This window comes from Carcharodon carcharias, chromosome 1 (assembly GCF_017639515.1).
Source record: "Carcharodon carcharias isolate sCarCar2 chromosome 1, sCarCar2.pri, whole genome shotgun sequence".
Taxonomy (NCBI): domain Eukaryota; kingdom Metazoa; phylum Chordata; class Chondrichthyes; order Lamniformes; family Lamnidae; genus Carcharodon; species Carcharodon carcharias.
The window spans coordinates 214,036,194-214,057,962 of record NC_054467.1 but is presented as its reverse complement, the minus strand read 5'-3'; the positions used below and the strand labels follow the sequence as shown (position 1 = coordinate 214,057,962).

The window sequence follows — 21,769 nt, the reverse complement described above, 5'->3', positions numbered from 1 at the left end:
TAGAACAAATATTTGCATTTTTTAAACCATAAACTGCTTGATTTTTAACTTGCTATAAGAGAGATGTTAGTTCAGAAAATTCACGTCTTGTCATGTGTGCTCTGTTTAAAGGCAGGTCCTTGGCTCATTGTCTGCTAATGCTTCACCCTGAACCATTTTGACAGTTTTTGTCACTGGTGGTTTGTCATTGCCTTTCAGTCTCTGGGGCTGGATGAGGAGCTAAGTCCCAAGTCTACCTCAGCTGGAATGGGAATCAAACATGTGCAGTTAGTGTTATTCTGAACCACATGCTAGCGATCTAGCCAACTGGCTCCCAGAAAAGTTAACTGCTATGAAATTATACTAACCAGCAGAAACTTTTTTATTGGAATGTGCTGCCTGAGAGTGTAGTGGAGGCAGGTTTATTCGAGACATTCAAATTGGAATTGGATCTGCAAAGGTAAAATGTGTAGGCTCACGGGGTAAAGGTGGGGGATTGGTATGGGGTCAATTGCTCCTACAGAGAGGCGAGCATGGACATGATAAGCCAAATAGCCTCCTTTTGCGCTGCAACCATTCTATGATTCTACCTTACAGCTTTCTGTCCACTAATCCAGCATCTCCAAATTCCTACTGAAAGTTTGTGTATTAGTTCTCATCATCTGTCACTAATCCAATTTTGTTGTTGTTTAGAAACTGTTCAAAGTTTCTCCTTGTCCCAGACAGAACCATTGCTGTAAGGATGAATGTAGAAGGGCCAGCACCACTATGTTGGGAATTCAAATATCCCAGGCTTTCAGCTGGCCCATATGTAGGTGAGGGGCTGTGTCTGGCCAACCATTAACAGCTGCTGGAACCATTTGGGCCTAAATTCCTACTCAGCTGATGTAAATATTCTATAGATATCTACATAATTTAGTGATTTTAAAATTTTTTTTAACTTTCTTTTACCATAAAAGGCAAGCTTGAGATCCATAGTAAAAACTTTTACTGTTCCTTTGTTAGCTGCGTCACTGCCCTCCTCACACTATTTATATCAATATGCAGCACCTATCTTGTCTTATGTCCTGAACTCATCAGCAATTTTTCTACACTTTCTTCATTATTCTTCATCATTGTCCTGGTACCAAGTAGGCACTGGACTGTCATATTTTCCTTGTCATTTTCAGAAAACCTGAAATCTGCACCCCCCACAGTGAACTCGCAAATCACAATTTGTTTTGTTTTTTTTCCGTCCCTACTCTGACGTCCGCACTCAATTTCCCATATCTCACCAGTAATCTTAACCAGTTTGACGTGCTTCAACAATTCATTGCTGGTCCGACTGGTTATAAGCCGTCAAGTTTGATGAAGTAGTCAAGAAGCTGGACGAAGGACAAAATTTGCAAGTGGACAGAAATGTCAGGTGAAGTTCAATACAAGAATAAGTGCAAGATGTTCCACGTTGGGAGAAAAATTGGAAAACCTAGTTAATATTCTTGAACCATTGAAGAATGCAAGATATCTGGATATGATGGTTCTCATGACCTTTGTGAGGTGGATTTATGTTTTTTTTTATAAAATGGAATGCTGCTGCAGGAAGGGTAGTCTTTTAGTGTAGTTTGACCTGTCACTGAGTACTCTGAAAGGGAGAGTAAGCTTCATGACCAATATTTCTGGTAAAGGAAAGCAAGCACCAGTGCTGGTAAAATCAAATACTGATCAAGAAATGCTAATGCAACTGTACCAGAGGGCAATGCTTTACCCATAAGTCATTAATGCTTGTACTTATTTAAATTTCTTCTGAGATTGAAAGTTATGACAAGTGTTTACTTTTCTCTAGATTAATGAGTGGAAATTCCCCACTTATTGTTTAAAAAGTTAAGTTTTACAATTTCTATTACATTTTCTTTTTCAACTTGTTTTGATTTTATAACTTTTATTTGTCACTGGATCCTTCACAAATCAATGTTCATTGTGGTGGGGAAAAAACTGCAGGTCACAGATACTGTACTGATCAGATCATAACCAATAGCCGCGCTGCACCAGATGCAAAGGAACAGTTGAGGGTGAACTTTCCACTACACCTGTAGAAAAAAAAGTGTATGGGTTGAGTATCCGTTATCCAAAATCCTCAGGGCCGTTTTGGATAATTTTGCTTTTCAGATACTTACATTACATAGCTTAGGCCTAGGCTTAGGCTAGCTAAAGTAAATAAGTTGGCTAGAAAAGTAAGATGTATCACTGAAAAATAAATGTCTGTGATAAGTTCCCACCTGTGGTACCATCTGTGATTCTGTTTGCAGGAGAGGGTTCAGAGTGTCAATGTGCAGGCAAACAACAAAACTTGCTACCCTAAAGGTTGGTAAGGTTCTTGTCAGTTTGGGTCATGTTGGCTCAGGTCAGGGACCTCCCATGCTAAAGGCCGATGACATTCAATAAAAGTGCGGTCTTTGGATGTGTTCGGCTTTGGATTTACGGATAATGGATACTCGACCTGTATTTCATAGAAATTGTGCTTTGCCCGACATATGTATGGAAGCCATTGAACCAGCTTGCTGCACAAGCTGTGCCTCGTAAAAGATGGAAAGGTTCTAATTTTGTTTATTATTGGTTCACGTACTTTGAAATAAATTAGTGGGTAAATTATTGGGTCTTTTATTTAGCAAATTTCCTAATTACAGATCCATTCTTATTCTACTCTACAACATGCTAACCAACATTGTTTAAAAAAAATCTGGTGCTTTTGCACATTTCTTTTAAATATTTTCTTCATATTTTGTCAACTTTTTCATGCTGAAATTATTTATTTGCCTTTAAAATGAAAACTTTTCTAATTGTAAACTCAGTAAGCTGAGTGGTTCCTCTATAGCTCCTCAGTTTTAAATCTCTCAGCTTCTCAGCCCCATATTTTAGAAAAACCTTTTATGCTCCAAATGACTTTTTTTCCTTGCTTCCCAAATAATTGTACTATTTGCTATTTAACACTCCAACTACCTATGTACCCTAAAATTATTGTTTGCCTTAAACCTGTCATCTCACCCCATTTCACCTGCGGATGACATCTGGTCTTGACTCTGCAATGCCACAGGAAATGGACTAGTCATATCGAAATCCTGCGAATATTATAAAATTCAATCTATAGCTTGCTCCTGTCTTTTTCTTTTGATACTGAAGTCAATTTGTACTTGCACAAAAATTACTTGGAGGCTATGCAAATACCCATGAAAGTAAGACTCATATAAGTTCTCATATTGTTTCAAATAAATGAGTAAAATCTTAATTGTGTTCATTTTCAAATAGGCAGAAGATCCTGCCTTGGAGAGGCCATACACTTTTAAGGACTTTCTGCTCAGGCCAAGGAGGTGAGTTATGCTTCTGAATTGAGGGAATTTAATCCAAGAATCCCACAACAGAAATAGCAAGTAACAATTCCAGCCCCTCTCTTTGCATTTCCAATTTTTTTTAAACTGTGGTTTTGTAGATTGTTCTGTTGTGCCATGATCTGAAGTCTTCCTGATCTCCCTTGCTTAATATATAGGTTTAACTATCTCATGATTTGTTACATTAATTGAAAAAAAGTTGTTTCATACACAAAACATTCTTTCACGGGGTATGGGCATTGTTGGCTAGGCCAACATTTACTGCTCATCCTAATTGCCCTTGAAAAGATGGTGGTGAGCCGCCTTCTTGAACCGCTGCAGTCCATGTGGTGTAGGTACACACACAGTGCTGTTAGGGAGTTCCAGGATTTTGACCCAGCAACAATGAAGGAACAGCCATGTGGTTCCAAGTCAGGATAGTGTGTATCTTGTAGAGGAACTCTCAGGTGGTGGTGTTCCCTTGCATCTGCTCCCCTTGTCCTTCTAGGTAGTAGAGGTCATGGGTTTGGAAGGTGCCCTCAAAGGAGCCTTGGTGATCTTGTAGATGGTGCACACTGCTGCCACTATGCATTGGTGTTGGAGGGAGTACATGCTTAAGGTGGTGGATGGGGTGCCAGTCAAGCGGGCTGCTTTCTTGGATGGCGTCAAGCTTCTTGAGTGTTGTTGGAGCTGCACTTATCCAGGCAATTGGAGAGTATTCCATCACACTCCTGACTTGTGCCTTATAGATGGTAAACATGCTTTGGGGAGTCAGAAGGTGAGTTATTCACCACAGAATTCCCAGCCTCTGACCTGCTCTTGTTGCCACAGTATTTTTATGGCTTGTTCAGCTGAACTCCTGGTAAATGGTAACCCCCAGGATTTTGATAGAGGGGGATTCAGCAATGCTAATGCCACTGAACATCGAGAAGATGTTTAAATTCTGTCTTATTGGAGATGGTCATTGCCTGGCACTTGTGTGGCATGAATGTTATTTGCCACTTGTCAGCCTAAGCCTGGATATTGTCCAGGTCTTGCTGCATTTGAACATGGACTGCTTTAGTATCTGAGTTGTGTTTGATGCTGAACGTTGCGCAATCATCAATAAACATCCCCACTTCTGAGCTTATGATGGAAGGAAGGTCATTGATGAAGCAGCTGAAGATGGTTGGGCCTAGGACACTATCTGGAGGAACTCCTGCAGCAATATCATGGGATTGAGATGATTAGTTTCCAACAACCGCAACCATCTTTTATGCTAGGTATGGTACGAATCAGTGGTGAGTTTTCTCCCAATTCCCATTGAATTTCGTTTTTCTTGGGCCCCTTGACGCCACATTTGGTCAAATGCTGCCTTGATGTCAAGGGAAGTCACTCTCTGGAGTTCAGCTCTTTTGGACCAAGGCTGCGGTGAAGTCAGGAGCTGAGTGGCCCTGACAGAACTCAAACTGAATGTCAGTGAGTTGTTTATTGCTGAGTAAATGCTGCTTGCTAGCACTGCCAATGAACCTTTGCATCACTTTGCTGCTGGTCGAGAGTAGACTGATGGGGTGGCAAATGGCCATGTTGGATTTGTCCTGCTTTTTGTGGACAGGACATATCTGGGCAATTTTCCACATTTCAGGGTAGATGCCAGTGTTGTAGCTGTACTGGAACAGCTTGGCTAGGGGGGACAGCTAGTTCTGGAGAACAAGTCTTTAGTACTATTGCCAGAATATTGTCAGGGCCCGTAGCCTTTGCAGTATCCTGTGCCTTCAGCTGTTTCTTGATTTCACGTGGAGTGATTCGAATTGGCTGAAAACTGGCATCTGTGATGCTGTGTTTCTCAGGAGGAATTTGAGTTGGATCATCCATTTGACACTTCTGGCTGAAGATTGTTGCAAGTGCTTCAGCCTTGTCTTTTGCACTGATCTGCTGAGCTCTCCCATCATTAAGGATGGGGATATTTGTGGAGCCTCTCCCTCCTCCATCACCATTCTTGACTGGATGTGGCAGGACTGTAGAGTTTAGATCTTATCCATTAATTGTGGGAGCACTTAGCTCTGTCTATCACTTGTTGCTTATGCTGTTTGGCATACAAGTAGTCCAGTGTTGTCGCTTCACAAAGTTGGTGTCTCATTTTTAGATATGTCTGGTGCTGCTCCAGGCATCCCCTCCTACACTCTTCATTGAACCAGGGTTGATCCCCTGGCTTGATGGTAATGGGAGAGTGGGGGAATATGCCAAGCCTTAAGGTTACAAATTTTGGTTGAATACAGAACTGCTTCTGCTAATGGCCCACAGCGCCTCATGGATGCCCAGTTACTTGATCTGTTTGAGACCTATCCCATTTAGCATGGTAGTAGTGCCACACAACACAATGGAGGATTCACTGAGTGTGAAGATGGGAGTTGGTCTCCACAAGGATTGTGTGGTGGTTGTTCCTACCGATACTGTCGTGGACAGATGCATCTGCGATAGGTAGATTGGTGGGATGTGGTCAAGTAGGTAAGCATAGAATTCTACAGTGGGCTCTTGATACTATTGAATACCTTGATAAATCATTGCTCGACCTGACCTTGATCTCTTGCTTAAAATTGTGCTGAATTTTCATTTGATTTGTCGAAGCAAAATCTTGATAGATTAAATTATTTCATGGCTCCACTCAAACACTGATGCCTGTTCTTCTCCTCCTTGTTGCCCAGTTTGTTTCCTGTTCCCCAATGCTGTGGAACTGCAGTAATCTGCCTGTTAAGTAATTTTACAGGCCCCTCCATTGCTTCCTATAAGGAACAGATGAATACATGATTTTCCCCACAATTTTAGTCCACAAATTTCACACACACAAAAAAAACAATGGCATTGGTGGGAATAACTCTAAATATTCCCAGTCCTCAACCTGTGCTGACTAATGTGCATATTAACTGGGAAATGAACTTAGATCAGGAAACAGTAATGTATACATGATGCAGTAAGTGATCCTACATTTGAAGATGGGAAAATCATAAACCATAGCAGCCATAGGGATCATGTTACTGTTGGAAGCCAGGAAGGGCTTGCAGCTCAGGAGCAGACATTTTGAAATACGGCTTCTACCTGTTCTGTATCACCAGAGAACAGAGTGAATAAAGAGCTTGGACATTGAATGTTGCTTTTCAAGCCCTCATCTGAAAGAAGTAGCTCAGACTTCAAAGAATTGAGCACTCTAACATCACTGTGGCTGCATCTACACCAAATGGACTGCAGCATTCAAGAAGGCAGTTGACCACCACCACCTCAAGAGCATTTCGAGATGGGCAGCAAATGCTGGCCTGGCCTTTGATGCTCACATCCCATGAAAGAATAAAGAAAAAAAAATCAAGATTCCACAGTGGTTTATTTCTCAGGAAAATATTGCCTGCAACACCTTGGAGGATGTGCACAGTTACACTGTATTTTGTATGCATGCCGTATCAGTGCTGAAGAGTAGAGGTTTCTGATGCTTAATATTAATATATCTTTTATTGTTATATGCTCAATTGAGTCATAAGATCCGTTGAACTGAATCATTAGTATTAAGATTATTGATGTGAAACTGTTGGTTCATTATTTGCCTTGTAAAGAATGGCTGGGAAATTGCTATCAGCATTTCCAATGTTACTGATTAATACTTATGCTCGATAAACTTATATCCCCTGCTACCTTCTAGTTCTTCACGCCAGTTAAGATTTTTTCAGTATTTGCGCACCTTGCAATTTAATTCTCTAATGGCTATGTTGAATGGCTTCAGTTCTGATCTTGTCTGAATATGACTTTTCAACTCTGACATCATTTAGGGAAAGCTGACACCATGTGCATTTCTTGGAATGCCTTTTTAGAACATTTTGTCCTTAGAAGTTTCAAAACAACTGCAGGATACGTGATTTTCATGACCATTACTGAGTCTGAGAATTTGAACAAGGAATGAAGTCAGTTATTCAGTCAGTTTACTGATCTGGTTTGATATTTTAGTCAAATAATTTTTTCTTTTATCATCTATTTTCCCACAATTCCCTGTTTGTATAGGCATTGAGTCATTGCACAATAAATATTATTGATAATGCCTAATGACATTGATGCTGTTTATTACACCTCTTTCCTTGAATTATACAGTGGAATATAGAGGCAGGGGAGGCTACTTGAAGCTTTATTATAGAAAGGATTCTAAAACCATCCAGCACAGATATACCAAGGATGAGAAACTGTCTTCAGGAGGAGACATAAGAAATACTGGGTCAATTTCCATTGGAGCAGATAGACTAAGAGGAGATTTACCGGAGATTTTAATACTTATACAGAAGTTTGGCAGGTTGAACAGAGAAATCCCCTTTTCTCTGGGGAGTCAGTGATGAGGTATTGTCAATTTAAAATTTACTGAGGGTGACTAGAGAGGTTTGTAAGAATGCCCTGCAAGTTGGAGCATGGAATGCTTTGCCAAAGGAAGTAGTTGAGATAGAGATCATTGTATTTTTTAAGTGATAGAAAATAGCAGTTATCTGGGGAGAGTGTTGGATAGTGGGATGAGTTCTGTATTGCCCTGGCTACGAGTGAGCAGAAGCAGTATGGGGTTGAAAAGTGGCCTCTTTTGCTGGAAGCTTTGATGTTTCACTAGTTCTGTGGTGCCAATGTTTTTATTAAAGTAATAATACTTAAAATCAGGTAACTGAGCACAGACCAAGGTTCAAACCTAGGTGGTTGTGGTCTGTATTGTTCATTTACAGACTAGATAAATTCAGTGAAGCATATGGAATAATTCTATCCTGAAATAGTAACTGGTTTATTGAACACAGACTTCTCAGAAATGGTGATAGAAATAAAATGAGACAGAAGTGGCCTCATGTTGATATATCCTGGCATTATGTAATCCAGTGTATGTGCATTATGTAAAACATTTCAGACTAACAATGTAAAATTATTGACTTGTCGTTTTCCTCATGCTTTCGAACTTAAAACTACAGAATCCCGTGATGTCCATTTAAGTGTTAGAAATTAACTCTGAGCACTTAGAAAGATAAATGATTTTATTTACTTAAATACAGTGTAAATAATGAATAGCCGTTTGTGTGTTTGTTCACTTAAAATATTAACCTTTTCTATTAATCTGGTTTGCATTTGAAAAAAAACTGTCAATATAGTTTTTGGCATTAGTGCTGTTCTGTTAATTAAGTTAGGTCTTTCGAAGTCATCTTTAGGCTGAAACTGTTTCCAAAAGCCATAAAAGCATTTTATTTTAGACTAATTGTATTTTAATATTCGCATTTGCAGTCATAAATCCCGGGTTAAAGGATTTCTGCGGCTGAAGATGGCCTACTTGCCAAGGAATGGTGGACAAGAAGAAACTCCAGAACAGAGGGAAGAATCTGAGGTATAAATGTAGGAAATGCGAAGCTTCGAATCATAGAAGCATAGAACACTACAGCACAGAAAAACAGGCCATTTGGCCCTTCTAGTCTGTACCAAAATATTATTCCGTTAGTCTCTTGACCAGCACCCAGTCCATAACCCTCCAGACCTCTGCCATCCATGTATCTATCCAATTTATTCTTAAAACTTAAGAGTGAGCCCGCATTTATCACGTCAGATGGCAGCTCGTTCCATGCACTCACCACTCTCTGAGTAAAGAAGTTCCCCCTAATGTTCCCCCTAAACCTTTCCCCTTTCGTCCTAAAGCTATGTCCTCTCATGTTTATTTCTCCTAAGTGGAAAGAGCCTACTCAAATTTACTCTGTCTATACCCATCATAATTTTGTAAACATCTATCAAATCTCCCCTCATTCTTCTACGCTCCAAGGAATAAAGTCCTAACCTGTTTAATCTTTCCCTGTAACTCAACTCCTGAAGACCTGGCAACATCCTAGTAAATCTTCTCTGCACTCTTTCAATCTTACTGATATCCTTCCTTTAGTTAGGCAACCAGACTGCACACAATACTGCAAAGTTGGCCTCACCAATGTCTTATACAACCTCACCATAACATTCCAACTCCTATACTCAATACTTTGATTTATGAAGGCCAGTATGCCAAAAGCTTTCTTTACAACCCTGTCTATCTGTGACGCCACTTTCGGGAATTATGTATCTGAACTCCCAGATCCCTTTGTTCCTCTGCACTCCTCAGTGCCCTACCATTTACTGTGTATGTCCTACCTTGGTTTGTCCTTCCAAAATTCAGCACCTCACACTTTTCTGCATTAAATTCCATCTGCTATTTTCTGGCCCATTTTTCCAGATCCCTCTGCAAGCTTTGAAAGATTTCCTCGCTGTCCACAACACCTCCAATCTTAGTGTCATCAACAAACTTGCTGATCCAATTTACCACATTATCATCCAGATCATTGATATCGACAACAAACAACAATGGTCCCAGCACAGATCCCTGAGGCACACCACTAGTCACAGGCCTCCAGTCTCAGAAGCAATCATCCACTACCACTCTCTGTCTTCTCCCACACAGCCAATTTCAAATCCAGTTTACAACCTCTCCATGGATACCAAGTGTCTGAACCTTCTGAACTAACTTCCCATGTGGGACCTTGTCAAAGGCCTTACTAAAGTCTATGTAGACAACATCCACAGCCTTTCCTTCATCCATTTTCTTGGTAACCTCCTCGAAAAACTCTACAAGGTTCGTTAAACACGACCTACCACGCACAAAGCCATGCTGACTATCCTTATTCAGCCCTTGGGTGTCCAAGTAATTATGTATCCGATCTCTCAGAACACCTTCCAATAATTTACCTAGTACTGACATCAGGCTCACTGGCCTGTAATTACCTGGTTTACTTTTGGAGCCTTTTTTAAACAACAGAACAACATGAGCTACCCTCCAATCCTCCTGCAATAGCTTATTCAACTAGTTTTCCAGCATGCTGAAGAAGAGTTCTAATTGATTTTGATTTTTTTTCTCCAGATAATTCTCATTGTCTTAATTAATTTTGGAATTATTTGGTTGTAGTCAGAATGAGTGAATATCATCAAAGGCCTATTGACTGACTGCACTAAGGGTCATTGTGTTTTTTCTTGTAATTGGGATCAAAGAAAGCAACAGGCATATTGGAAGTTGTATGGTTAGAGAGGTCTCTGAAGATTTGTATAATTGTCTGGGGTGGCCAGGGAGCTGTTTCTGCATAATTTTCTCATTTGGAATGAAATAAGTCAAAGAATTCAACAACTGATTTTACATGGTCTGTGGAGCCTGTTGCCTAATGGCCACACCGCTCTTTAATCATTCTCATGACTGTGCTCTTAGTAGTATGTATATCAGATAAAACAATTGGTGTATCAGATATGAGCCACAAAGTCGTGTGATCTTATGCATGGTTCCTTTGGAGCTCTGATTTAGTTTCAATCGCGACTACTTATCGTTAATCTAAATATGCAAGACCTGCTATCAGAAATGGATAGCTATTTAACAGTGCAGGAAGTATGCTTTTCACCAGATACTCCATCAGCATTACAGTGATGATTATTCATTGGTCACAGTTTAAAATTCCAAGGTGTGCCTGCTCATTGTATTTGGGTTGGCTAGTTAACAGTTCTTATGTACTCCAGGAGGGCGAGAGAAGAGCGGTGGTTTATTTCATTCCATTGTGGTGAAACTAAGGTGAAGAGCCAAGGCCTGTATAAAGTTATAAAAGAAAAGATGAGGGCAATCATGAAGTAAAGCTTTAAATCATACCATGTTTGCATTCCAATAGCCTGAAGTAATGTAGGAGAAAGGAAAGACTGAACAAGGTAAGCTTTCCACTGTCTTGATGGTCTGGGGGAGATACATAGAAACTGGTGGGGGAATCTAAAACAAGGGGGTATAATCTCAAAATTAGAAATTAAATCAGGAACTACTTTTTTTCAACATGGGGAGTAGAAATCTAGAGCTCGGTCCTCAATGTTATGGTTAATTGAAATTTTGATGACTGATTGATAGGTCATTAGATCATGGTATCATGGGATACGGACCATTAGAGTGTAAATGAATTGAAGTACAGATCAGCCATGATCAATTAGAATGGTGGTACTACTCCTGTTCATATGTTCACTATGAGTTGAAAGTGGGCAATGGTACAATAAGTCTTGATTTCAAAAGAGTAGATTTAGATATGTTGAGCGGTATATGGGATGCTGTATTTGCAACCTTGAGGAAGAGACTAAATTTCAGAGGAGCAGTGCAGTGACATAAGAATTTCGCAGCCCAAAAACAGGACATTCAGCTCAATAGATCGATGTCAGAGTTTAAGTTCATCATGTGCCTCCCTCCCACCTTACATCATCCCACTTAGCATATTCTTCTATCCCTTTCTCTCTGAGGTGCTTATCCAACTTCTCCTTAAACCCATCATAAGGACATAAGAAATAAACAAACAGGTTCATTAATAATTCTTCACTTTTTTCTTAATGTCATTAAGCGTGCCTGGGATATGGTTGACCCCAGTGATTCAGGAACACAGCGTGAGCAACAGCAGCCACCACTACCACCTGGCTGGGAAGAGAAAACTGATAACCTGGGCCGGACATATTATGTGAATCACAACAACAGAACTACGCAGTGGCAGCGACCAAGTCTAGTGTAAGTTGTTTCCCAGATCTATATTTTAGCTTGTATAAGTTGTCTAAATATATTTGGTACCATGGCCTTCAATCCATTTAAGCAACAAAGGCCTGGATTTTGTCATCAGCAGAGAAGGAACAGCACTTGCCTTCACCTCACTGACAGCTGCATACAAACTTTTTGTGCGATTCCGCATGGAGATTTGTTCTAATTTGGCACCAGATGCAGAACAGCATCCTTTGCAGTGGATCTATTGCATCTTGGCAGAGAATGAACCGTGAGCCTCTTCAACCAATCAGACAAAAGAATTCTCACTGAGACAACCAGAGTGTGCTGGAATCTGCGGTGAAAGCTTGTAATTTTTTGAGACAAGCTGTAATTGAAAAGTGAAACTGAAATGGGAAACTGACCCTCGCGGTTGCTAAGAAGACTAAGACTGAAACTGAGATTGGAAACCAAAACTTCTGATTGAAACCATATAAAAGGAGACAGAATCATCAGAGCTTAGTAGATGATGATTCCAGTGCAGTACAGGCAAGCTGAAGACGACAGACGCGAGATCTAGAAGCTGAGAACCTGCAACGATATAGTTGCTGCAGGGATCAGTTGTGATGAAGATAGAGTTTTGAAGGCAAAAATAAAAATATCTGGAAAAACTCAGCAGGTCTGACAGCATCTACGGAGAGGAATACAGTTAACGTTTCGAGTCCGTATGACTCTTCAACAGAACTAAGGAAAAATAGAAAAGAGGTGAAATATAAGCTCGTTTAAGGGGGGGTGGGACAGGTAGAGTTGGATAGACGGCCAGTGATAGGTGGAGATAACCAAAAGATGTCACAGACAAAAGGACAAAGAGGTGTTGATATTATCTAAGGAATGTGATAATAAAGGTACAGATAGCCCTAGTGGGATTGGGGTGGGGGGAGGGGGTGGAGAGAGAGATGGAAATAGGCTAAAAGGCAGAGATAAAACAATGGATGGAAATACATTTAAAAATAACGGAAATAGGTGGGATAAGAAAAATCTATATAAATTATTGGAAAAAAGGGGGATCGGAAAGGGAGTGGGGATGGAGGAGAGAGTTCATGAGCGTTTTGAAGGATTTTGTGACTGAGATAAATGACCTATGTGTTGAGTGGACAGCCAGGATAACTCCCCTGCTCTTCTTTGAAATAGTACCATGGAATCTTCTATGTCCACATGAGAGGACAGGCAAGGCCTGGGTTGAATGTCTCATCCATCTGTCTGCTTGGGTCAATTTCTACCTCTCCCCACCCCCACCTTCTGGTGAAAATAGGATCTGTCTGAAATGGGGGGTGGGACTTCTGAATCAGGGTCCCATCCTCCATTTTTAAAGGACCCCGGAATCTCCATGATTCCATGAAAATCTAGACCATGGTGTAAAATTAAATTTTCAGGACCAGAGAGGTTGTTTGGAAGTAACTATCACTCATGAGGCCAATAAAAAAAAAACACTTACTCCAGCATTTACCAGCCCTAACCTTCCCTGCTATGTTGAGTGTAGAATCAAAGGCCAAACTTTGTGCATTTGTATTGATTTCAGTGCAGAATTTATTAGCAAGAATTGTTACAATACATCCTGCATTGCAGGATATCTCTGACAGCAGCTTCCAGATTTCCGCATTTTATACACATGCACAGACACCAGTACCTACTACTAGTAGTTATCACAATGAGCGTTTATAGCCTCACCATTATTATTTCATGAAATCATGGGATGTGAGTCTTGCTGGCAAGGTCAGCATTATTGCCCCTCACTAATTGCCCTTAAGAAGGTAAGAATGATTTATTTCCAATATTTTGCAGAGATGTGGAAAATGAGACAGATACCAGCATTCGGCAGATCCAGCAAGAAGCTCACAGAGTGTTTCGATCTCGTCGACACATTAGTGAAGATTTGGAAACCACAGATAACCGTGATGGTGGGGATGTAAGTTGTCAAAGTGTTTCAGACTTTCCTGTGCATGTTGCAACTAATGCATCCTAATATTAACTGCACCCAGTTCTTCAGAAGGCTTATAATATTATTAACCAAAGGTAAGTCAGGGTATATACTGCCCAAGTAGAATAGCCAATAACTTTTTAACTAACTTGAGCGAAAATGAAAGGAAAATTGATTGTGTAAGCTCAATCAATTGTTGAAATGTTTTTTAATGAAATTTACTTATGCTTTTTGCAGTAATTTAAAAGTTAATACGTTTTCAGACCCCGAATATATAATGTTGTCTAAATGGTGCCTTTTATGAAATGCCTTTTATAATTACTTATGTTCCACTTGAACTTTACAATATGCAGTAATTTATATACTTTTTAAAAACTGTGATGAGGCTCATCAGCATTAGGATGCCTGTCAAATGAGGACTTTCACTTTTGATGTAAGTGTAAGTGTTAAACTTTTTGACATATCTTGGATAATAACCGGTCCCTGGTAGAATTCAGCACGGGTGGGTTAGTGGATATATATGGGGGAGTGTTAAGATTAGCATGTTTGACAATATTTTGTATAGGAACCACATTGTCCCCATGCAAACAAATCTGTTTCTAACCCATTTGACATAACCATCATCATTTTTGTGAGTGCCGAGCAGTGAGGAAAAAATAAAGCTGCCCTACCAGAAAAAAAGAAAGAGAATGAAGAACTAGCATTCATTTGGCACTTCTATGAACTCATGACATCTCATAGGACTTTACAGCTGCTTCATCAATGACCTTCCCTCCATCATATGGTCAGAAGTGGGGATGTTGGCTGATGATTGCAGTGTTCAGTACCATTCGTGACAGCTCAGATACTGAAGCAATCTGTGTCCATATGCAGCAAGACCTGAAAACATTCAGGCTTGGGCTGAGAAGTGGCAAGTAACATTCATGCCACACCAGTGCCAGACAATTATTACTTACAACAAGAGAGAATCTAACATCTCCCTTTGACATTAAATGGCATTACCATTGCTGAATCTCCCACTATCAACATCCTGAGGGTTACCATTGATCAAGAACTTAACTTGACCAGCCACATAAATACTGTGGCCACAAGAACAAGTCAGAGGCTAGGAATTCTGTGGAGAGTAACTCACCACCTGACTCCCCAAGGCCTGAATCCACCATCTGTAAGTCACAGGTCAGGAATGTGATGGAATACTGTCCACTTTCCACTATCCAGGAGAAAGTAGCCTGTTTGATCGGTACATTGTCCACTACATTAAACATTCACTCTGTCCACCACCGATGCACAGTGACAGCAGTGTGTGCCTGAGACTAGATGCACTGCTGCATGTCAAGGCTCCTTCAACAGCACATTCCATACCTGTGACCTTTACATCCTAGAAGGACACAGGTGCATGGAAACTCCACCTGCAAGTTCTCCTCCACGCACACACCATCCAAACTTGGAACTATATTGCTGTTCCTTTACTGTCACTGGAACACCATTCCAAACAGCAGTGTAGGTGTGCCTGTGCCAGTTGGACAGCAGCAGCTCAAGAAGGTAGCACACCACAGCCACCTTCGCGAGGGCAATTAGCAATGAGCAACAAATGCTGGACTTAGATGCTCACATCCCATGTACGAATAATAAAAATAAGTAGATATTGTGCATTAAAGTTGCCTTCTGATTTGTAGAAGTAATGACTAGCTTATGGGAGCAATATTTGACATAATATTAGAAAAATACCATGATTATAACAAAAAGCATGACATTCAGATGTCCTTTGGTGCCTCTTTAGATTCCCACTAGAAACTTTTGTGCACTAATCAGGCTGTAATAAGTTGCAAGATTTCTCTCCTCTCCACCTTTCCTGACTTCTTGAGGTCACTGTATCTCTGCTCAACTTTTGCCAGCTCAGCATAGATCAAATTAGGAAGGGAATTAAATGTAGATCAAAACTCCACTTTCTCACTGCATTGTTTTGAGTATTTGTGTTTTAAAGCTGAGTGGCAGTCTGTCATAATAATGACTTCATACATGTGGCCGAAAAAATATTGCACAGAATGCTGTTGTGTGAGAAATGCTAACAATGTACACTTATGTACTTTGTATAAATGCAATGCGGTTTTTTTTTAAACTTACGTGCTCAGTCACACATTTAGCTCTCTAAGAAAGTCACTTGGAAAATGTAGATTATTGTCATAAGAAAATGTTGTTGATCTGATTTGATGTGCAGCCATGGGAACCCATCTCTGAAGAATTGATTCTTGATGGTGATCAACTTTTCCAACCTTTACCACCTCCTACAACTCCACCAAGTGCATCTGAGAGCAGTCCACCAGATCTCTCTGATGAACTAAATAGAAGATTGCAAGTTGCCGCAGAATCAAATGGGGAACAGATTGGTCCATCCCCTGTGAGTATGACTGCTTCAACAACAGTGATTTACAGTAATCTACATAACCTCTTATATCACCAGATTATTTATTTAATTTTTTCTTCTTTTGTGTTATTACTTGTTAAACCACAGTCTCCAAATATAATTTCCCCATGTTTTTTAGTGAATAGAAAATATGGCTCTGCATGCCCTTTATAAATGTTTTATGAGCCACAAAACACTCTCACTCTTGAACACACTGCCAAAACATTAATTATTTCTTCATGAGAATTTACACCTTTTTATTATTAAACCTTGTTAGTTGTTGGGATTTACTTTCTTCTGTTGACATTACCACTTAATAGAAAAGCTTTCTATTTGGCTATCTTATGATGAGGAGGGAAGAGGGTCTTAGATCAGGGGTATAATGTGGGTCATTAAAGTAGATCTAAGGATTTTACTGAACCAACACACTTGTAGTGTGATTATTTCTGGTATCTGGTCATTTTAAAATTAGCTTCTTGAATATAAAGGTCAGAACAATGACGGCCTAAAAAGGTCCCAGGTTCAGCTTAGTCAGCATTGATCTTAGTTCAAGCAGCAGTTAGGCTGTTGCAAATACCCCAGCATAAGACATGAGTAAAATAAGCTAGGATATCCATTCCTGATTATTGTCCATTGGCTTTGATAGAACATCTGCATATGGACATTGGGTAAGGAGAGTTTAGGATGCGATGCAACCAAATATTGGGCCTGATTTCATTGCCAAAACAATGATAAGAATAATAGCACTCACCTTTATTTTGGCATTCTACAACTTCAGCTGTGTCCCAACTCGAGGAAGAGAACTAATTGGGTTGGGGAAAAATTAGAATTCAAGAAACAGCTATTTTCACTGATGGATGATTAAATGCAAATACCCAAATATTGCTGCCCCAGTTGCATCGCTCCACTGTTAGCTTTGTGTGAATGGTGTTTTCCAGTCTGCACTGCATGTCATGAAGTTGCTGTATTTGCAAAGTGGACGTAAACTAAATTTGTTGCAGACATTTAGGGCTATTCATCATAAGTGTAAGTGCCCTTTTAACAACATGATTAATGTAAATGAGCAGCAGAAAACCTTTCTAACACCAAACTTTTCTAAGCATGGCTTTTCATTCCTTCAGGGTTTTGAATTTTTCTAAGCAATTTTTAACAATGTCAGATTTAAAATTTATTTTCCTTACTTTTCACTTTTCATTCTCTCTTTCTCTTTCTCCCTCTGTCGGGCCATGAAGCTAGACTGTGGTTATGTACAATTCTGCTGCTGCTGATGGCCCACAGCGCCTCATGGTTGCCCAGTCTTGTGTTGCTAGATCCGTTCAAAATCTATCCCATTTATCACGGTGGTAGGGCCAAACAGCTGAAGGCACAGGATACTGCAAAGACTATGGGCCCTGACAATATTTCGGCAATAGCACTGAAGACATGTGCTCCAGAACTTGCTGCGCCCCTAACCAAGCTGTTCCAGTACAGCTACAACACTGGCATTTACCCAGCTGGACACAAAAAGCAAGACAAATCCAACCCGGCCAATTACCACCCCATCAGTCTACTCTTGATCATCAGTAAAGTGATGGAAGGAGTTATTAACTGTGCTATCAAGTGGCACTTGCTTAGCAATAACCTGCTGACTGACATTCAGTTTGGGCTTTGCCAGGGTCACTCAGCTCCTGACCTCATTACAACCTTGGTTCAAATATGAACAAAAGAGCTGAACTCCCGAGGTGAGGTGAGAGTGACTGCCTTTGACATCAAGGAGCCCTAGCAAAACTGTAGTCAATGGGAATCAGGGAAAACTCTCCACTGGTTGGAGTCATACCTAGCACAAAGGAAGATGGTTATGATTATTCAGTCATCTCCGTTCTATGACATCACTGCAGGAGTTCCTCAGGGTAGTGTCCTCAGCCCAACCAGCTTCAGCTGCTTCATCAGTGACTTTCCCTCCATCATAAGGTCAAAGTGGAGATGTTCATTGATGATTGTACAGTGTTCAGCACCATTCACAACTCCTTAGATACTGAAGCAGTCCATGTTCAAATGCAGCCAGACCTGAACAATATCCAGGCTTGGGCTGACAAATGGCAGGTAACATTCAAGCCACATAAGTGCCAGGCAAGGACCATCTCCAACGAGGGAGAATCTATCGCCCCTTGACATTCAATGGCATTACCATCACTGAATCTCCCACTATCAATATCTTGGGAGTTACTATTGGGCAGAAACTGAACTGGACTAGCCCTGTAGATGCTGTGGCTACAAGAGCAGGTCGAAGGCTAGGAGTCCTGCGGTGAGTAACTCACCTCCCGACTCCCCAAAACCTGTCCACCATCTACAAGGCACAAGTTAGGAGTGTGATGGAATACTATGCACTAGCCTGGATCAGTGCAGCTTCCACAATGAAGCTTGACATCATCCAGGACAAAGCAGCCCACTTGATTGGCACCCCATCCACAAACATTCATTCCCTCTGTCACTGATGCACAGTAGCAGCAGTGTGTACCATCTACTAGATGCACTGCAGGAATTTGCCAAGGTTCCTTAGACAGCACCTTACAAACTCGCGGCCGCTACCATCTAGAAGAACAAGGGCAGCAAACACATGGGAACACCGCCACCACTTGAAAGTCCCCCTCCAAGCCACTCAGCATCCTTATTTGGAAACATATCTCCCTTCCTTCACTGTCACTGGGTTAAAACCCTGGAACTCCCTCCCTAACAGCACTGTGGGTTTATCTATCCTACATGGACTGCAGTGGTTCAAGAAGGCAGCTCACCACCACCTTCTCAAACACAACGAGGGATGGGCAATAAATGCTGGCCTAGCCATAAACGTTCACATCCAGTGAATGAACTTTAAAAAATACAGAAATCATTCTGTCTGCTCCTTCTTTTGATTTTGTGGCTGCTACCCTTGAAAGTTCGTGCAATCAGACAAAATACTGCAGGAGAAAAATATGGTGTCAGTTGTGTGAAGAAACTGAGTTTAAGTTAGTTACCACTGAACCAGTATTGTTCATAAAAAAAACATAGTCTTCATAAAATTAACATTTTGTTCTCAGGGTGAATCTCTTACAAGGATACGTTCCTCTAGTGTGACAGATGGTGTTGGAGAACATGCTCAAACGTCAATGGTAAATAATTTAAGTATTTTACAGTTTGCCTCCTATCTATCTTAATAGTTTTCACTTTGACACTTTCTTGCAAGGCCTTGCTTTGGAAACTGTTTAACCCCTTGTACTAGCATTCTTTCTTCAGATGAAGTGGGATTGCGACAAGGCGACTCTGAATGCCCAGAAGAGCTGTAAAAGTTCCAGTATTTAAAATTTAGTTTTCCTTCTTAAAAAAAGTTGTTGCACTTGAGTCAATATAGTTCTGTGAAACTCAACTGTTGGCTTTCAGGAGACAAGTGAAGATGTGGAACAACGGAAGAATGGCTACAAAGAGTGACCATACTGGGATAAATGGGTAGATGGGTAGAAAATAGAGCATGCAGATAAAAATTATTTAGTAGATGCAACAAATTTGTTTCATGGAAACTTCTGGGCTTCAGGGAAGGGAAAGAGTTGAAAAGGGAAAGATGAGTGCAGCATTGTAACCAGAAAAAAAGTGAAGTACAGAAAATGCAATGATTTTTTTTAAATGGGGAGAGAAGAGCAAGTACATATGCAAATGTATTTTTGAGCTTGTCCCTGCATCAGATGTGAAATTTGTAAATCACAGCGTATTCTATTCTGTAAGCAGAACATATTTGTTCCATGTTCCATGAGCAAAAACCATGCATTAACCAACAGAAAAATGTCCTTAAAGTGAGACTGACTCACTGAACTTGTAAATATGTTATGGTTTATTGTGGAGTTGTCAACAAAAAGTCTAATCTGTTCTGCATTTTCCACATCTGAAATATTAGATAGAACTTTCCATTTTGGGTCAATGTAGGGTCAAATGCGAGTCTCAACCCAACACCATGTTGGGAGTAGCATTCCAACATCGATTTTTTGCTGGATTTGCCATTTATGGCCAGAGGCTACATTCACCATCTAATTAAGGAATCTGACCAGGCTCTCAAAGTGGGAGGGCCAGTTGGAAGCCCTCCAGCACTGAAGGAGATGCACTCTGCCATTGTGCCCACTCTAAAGTTCATATATCATTCCTGAGGTTCTGTAGCCAAAACCTGCTGGCTAGCAGCCATTCCTTACCTGATCTGGCCTCCAGGAAAATGGTGGAAAATTCCATGCCTTCCTGTCTCTGTTACAGCCCCTATATCAAGGCCAAAATCCTGCCCGTTAGCTTAGTGCCAAACTTGTTTTCATGCCTTGCAACTATGGAGGCCTATCTACAAGCATTTCCAAATCAAGGGGTGATATTAAAATCAATTAAGTTATGCTTGTATTTTCAGATTGCCTTACAAATAGGATTATGTTGTTCAGCTAGACTTTTGAAACTGTGCAGTTGGGTGACTTTTTGAGTTGAGGGCAAGGGGAAAGACATTGGTGAGATAATTTTAAGAAAAATGATCTTATAGTTCCATGCAATGGCTTTACCTTTTAATTCTATTGTGTAGATAATCTCACTTCAATGTTTAAAAAAAATAGGATCTATTGAGTTTCTTGAGTTTTATAAGACGGTCTGTAATCACCATGACACAATCTCCTTGAACTTGTGTGTAAGGGAAAAGTTCTTGAAAGTACTTTAGCTAAAAATAATGAGCACTTTATGGGTAAGTTTTCTATTTTCATGGCAACTGATGAAAGTCCAATAGCATCATGCTTGTGGAGATTAAATTGTCGACATTTTGCAGATTGGTGGTGACTAGAGAAGTATGACTTAAAATGACACCAAATGCAAATGACATGATTCATGAATTATGTCATGATGTATTAACATAAAAAAGGAAACAATGTTTTTTCCACCCAAACCTCTTTGGGAAATTGACTGAATGTTAACTTTAATGGATTTCTTGAGGAATATAATTGCCATAGGAATATTCTCTTGAGCTTGTCCTGAATCCTACCTTTTCTGTAATTCACCTCTGGCTTCAGCAAATTCAACTTTAGATTGCTTCAGCATTACTGCTTTGCATGGGGAAGAGCTTCTTATTTCGTATTTTTGAGCCTTTTGAGTTGCAGGGCTTTCAAGTGAGAAGGACACAATTAACATGGAGATGGAATGTTTAAAGGTTCTACAACACGCTTTTAAAAAATTATCAGTCTTACTGTCTGCACAATTTAAAAAAAGATACGACTATAGGAAATTTTTGTCAGATATCTTTCATTGAGCTTTTTTCACTTTGCAATTTCGAAAATACCACTTTTAGAGATCAGTAAAACCAAATTCAGAGCAGTGCTTGTTTCAATGTCTAGAAAGAAAAGGTAAATGTTAATTAAATTTTGATTAGCTTGCTGTAGAAACATGAGACTTTTTTTTCTTTCATTGAAAAATTATCCTTGAACCTCACAAAACTTGGTAAGAAACATTAAGTACCCAACCTGACCTTTTGCGGTGTTTGGGGCAAATGCACTTCCTGATGCAAAGAGCCAGTTCGT

The 21,769-nt window shown here is 40.2% G+C and overlaps 1 protein-coding gene across 5 annotated transcripts in view; it reads left to right on the top strand.

The window, feature by feature from the left end:
- The window catches only part of nedd4l (NEDD4 like E3 ubiquitin protein ligase), a 441,756-nt gene that overhangs the window by 317,073 nt on the left and 102,914 nt on the right, over positions 1 to 21,769 (top strand). For all 5 annotated transcript variants that reach the window (XM_041209743.1, XM_041209653.1, XM_041209560.1 and 2 more), the window contains 6 exons: positions 3,262 to 3,323; positions 8,583 to 8,682; positions 11,720 to 11,880; positions 13,690 to 13,813; positions 16,044 to 16,223; positions 19,286 to 19,357. In XM_041209743.1, the coding sequence (XP_041065677.1) occupies positions 3,262 to 3,323; positions 8,583 to 8,682; positions 11,720 to 11,880; positions 13,690 to 13,813; positions 16,044 to 16,223; positions 19,286 to 19,357 (699 nt within the window). The remainder of the gene's footprint in view (positions 1 to 3,261; positions 3,324 to 8,582; positions 8,683 to 11,719; positions 11,881 to 13,689; positions 13,814 to 16,043; positions 16,224 to 19,285; positions 19,358 to 21,769) is intronic.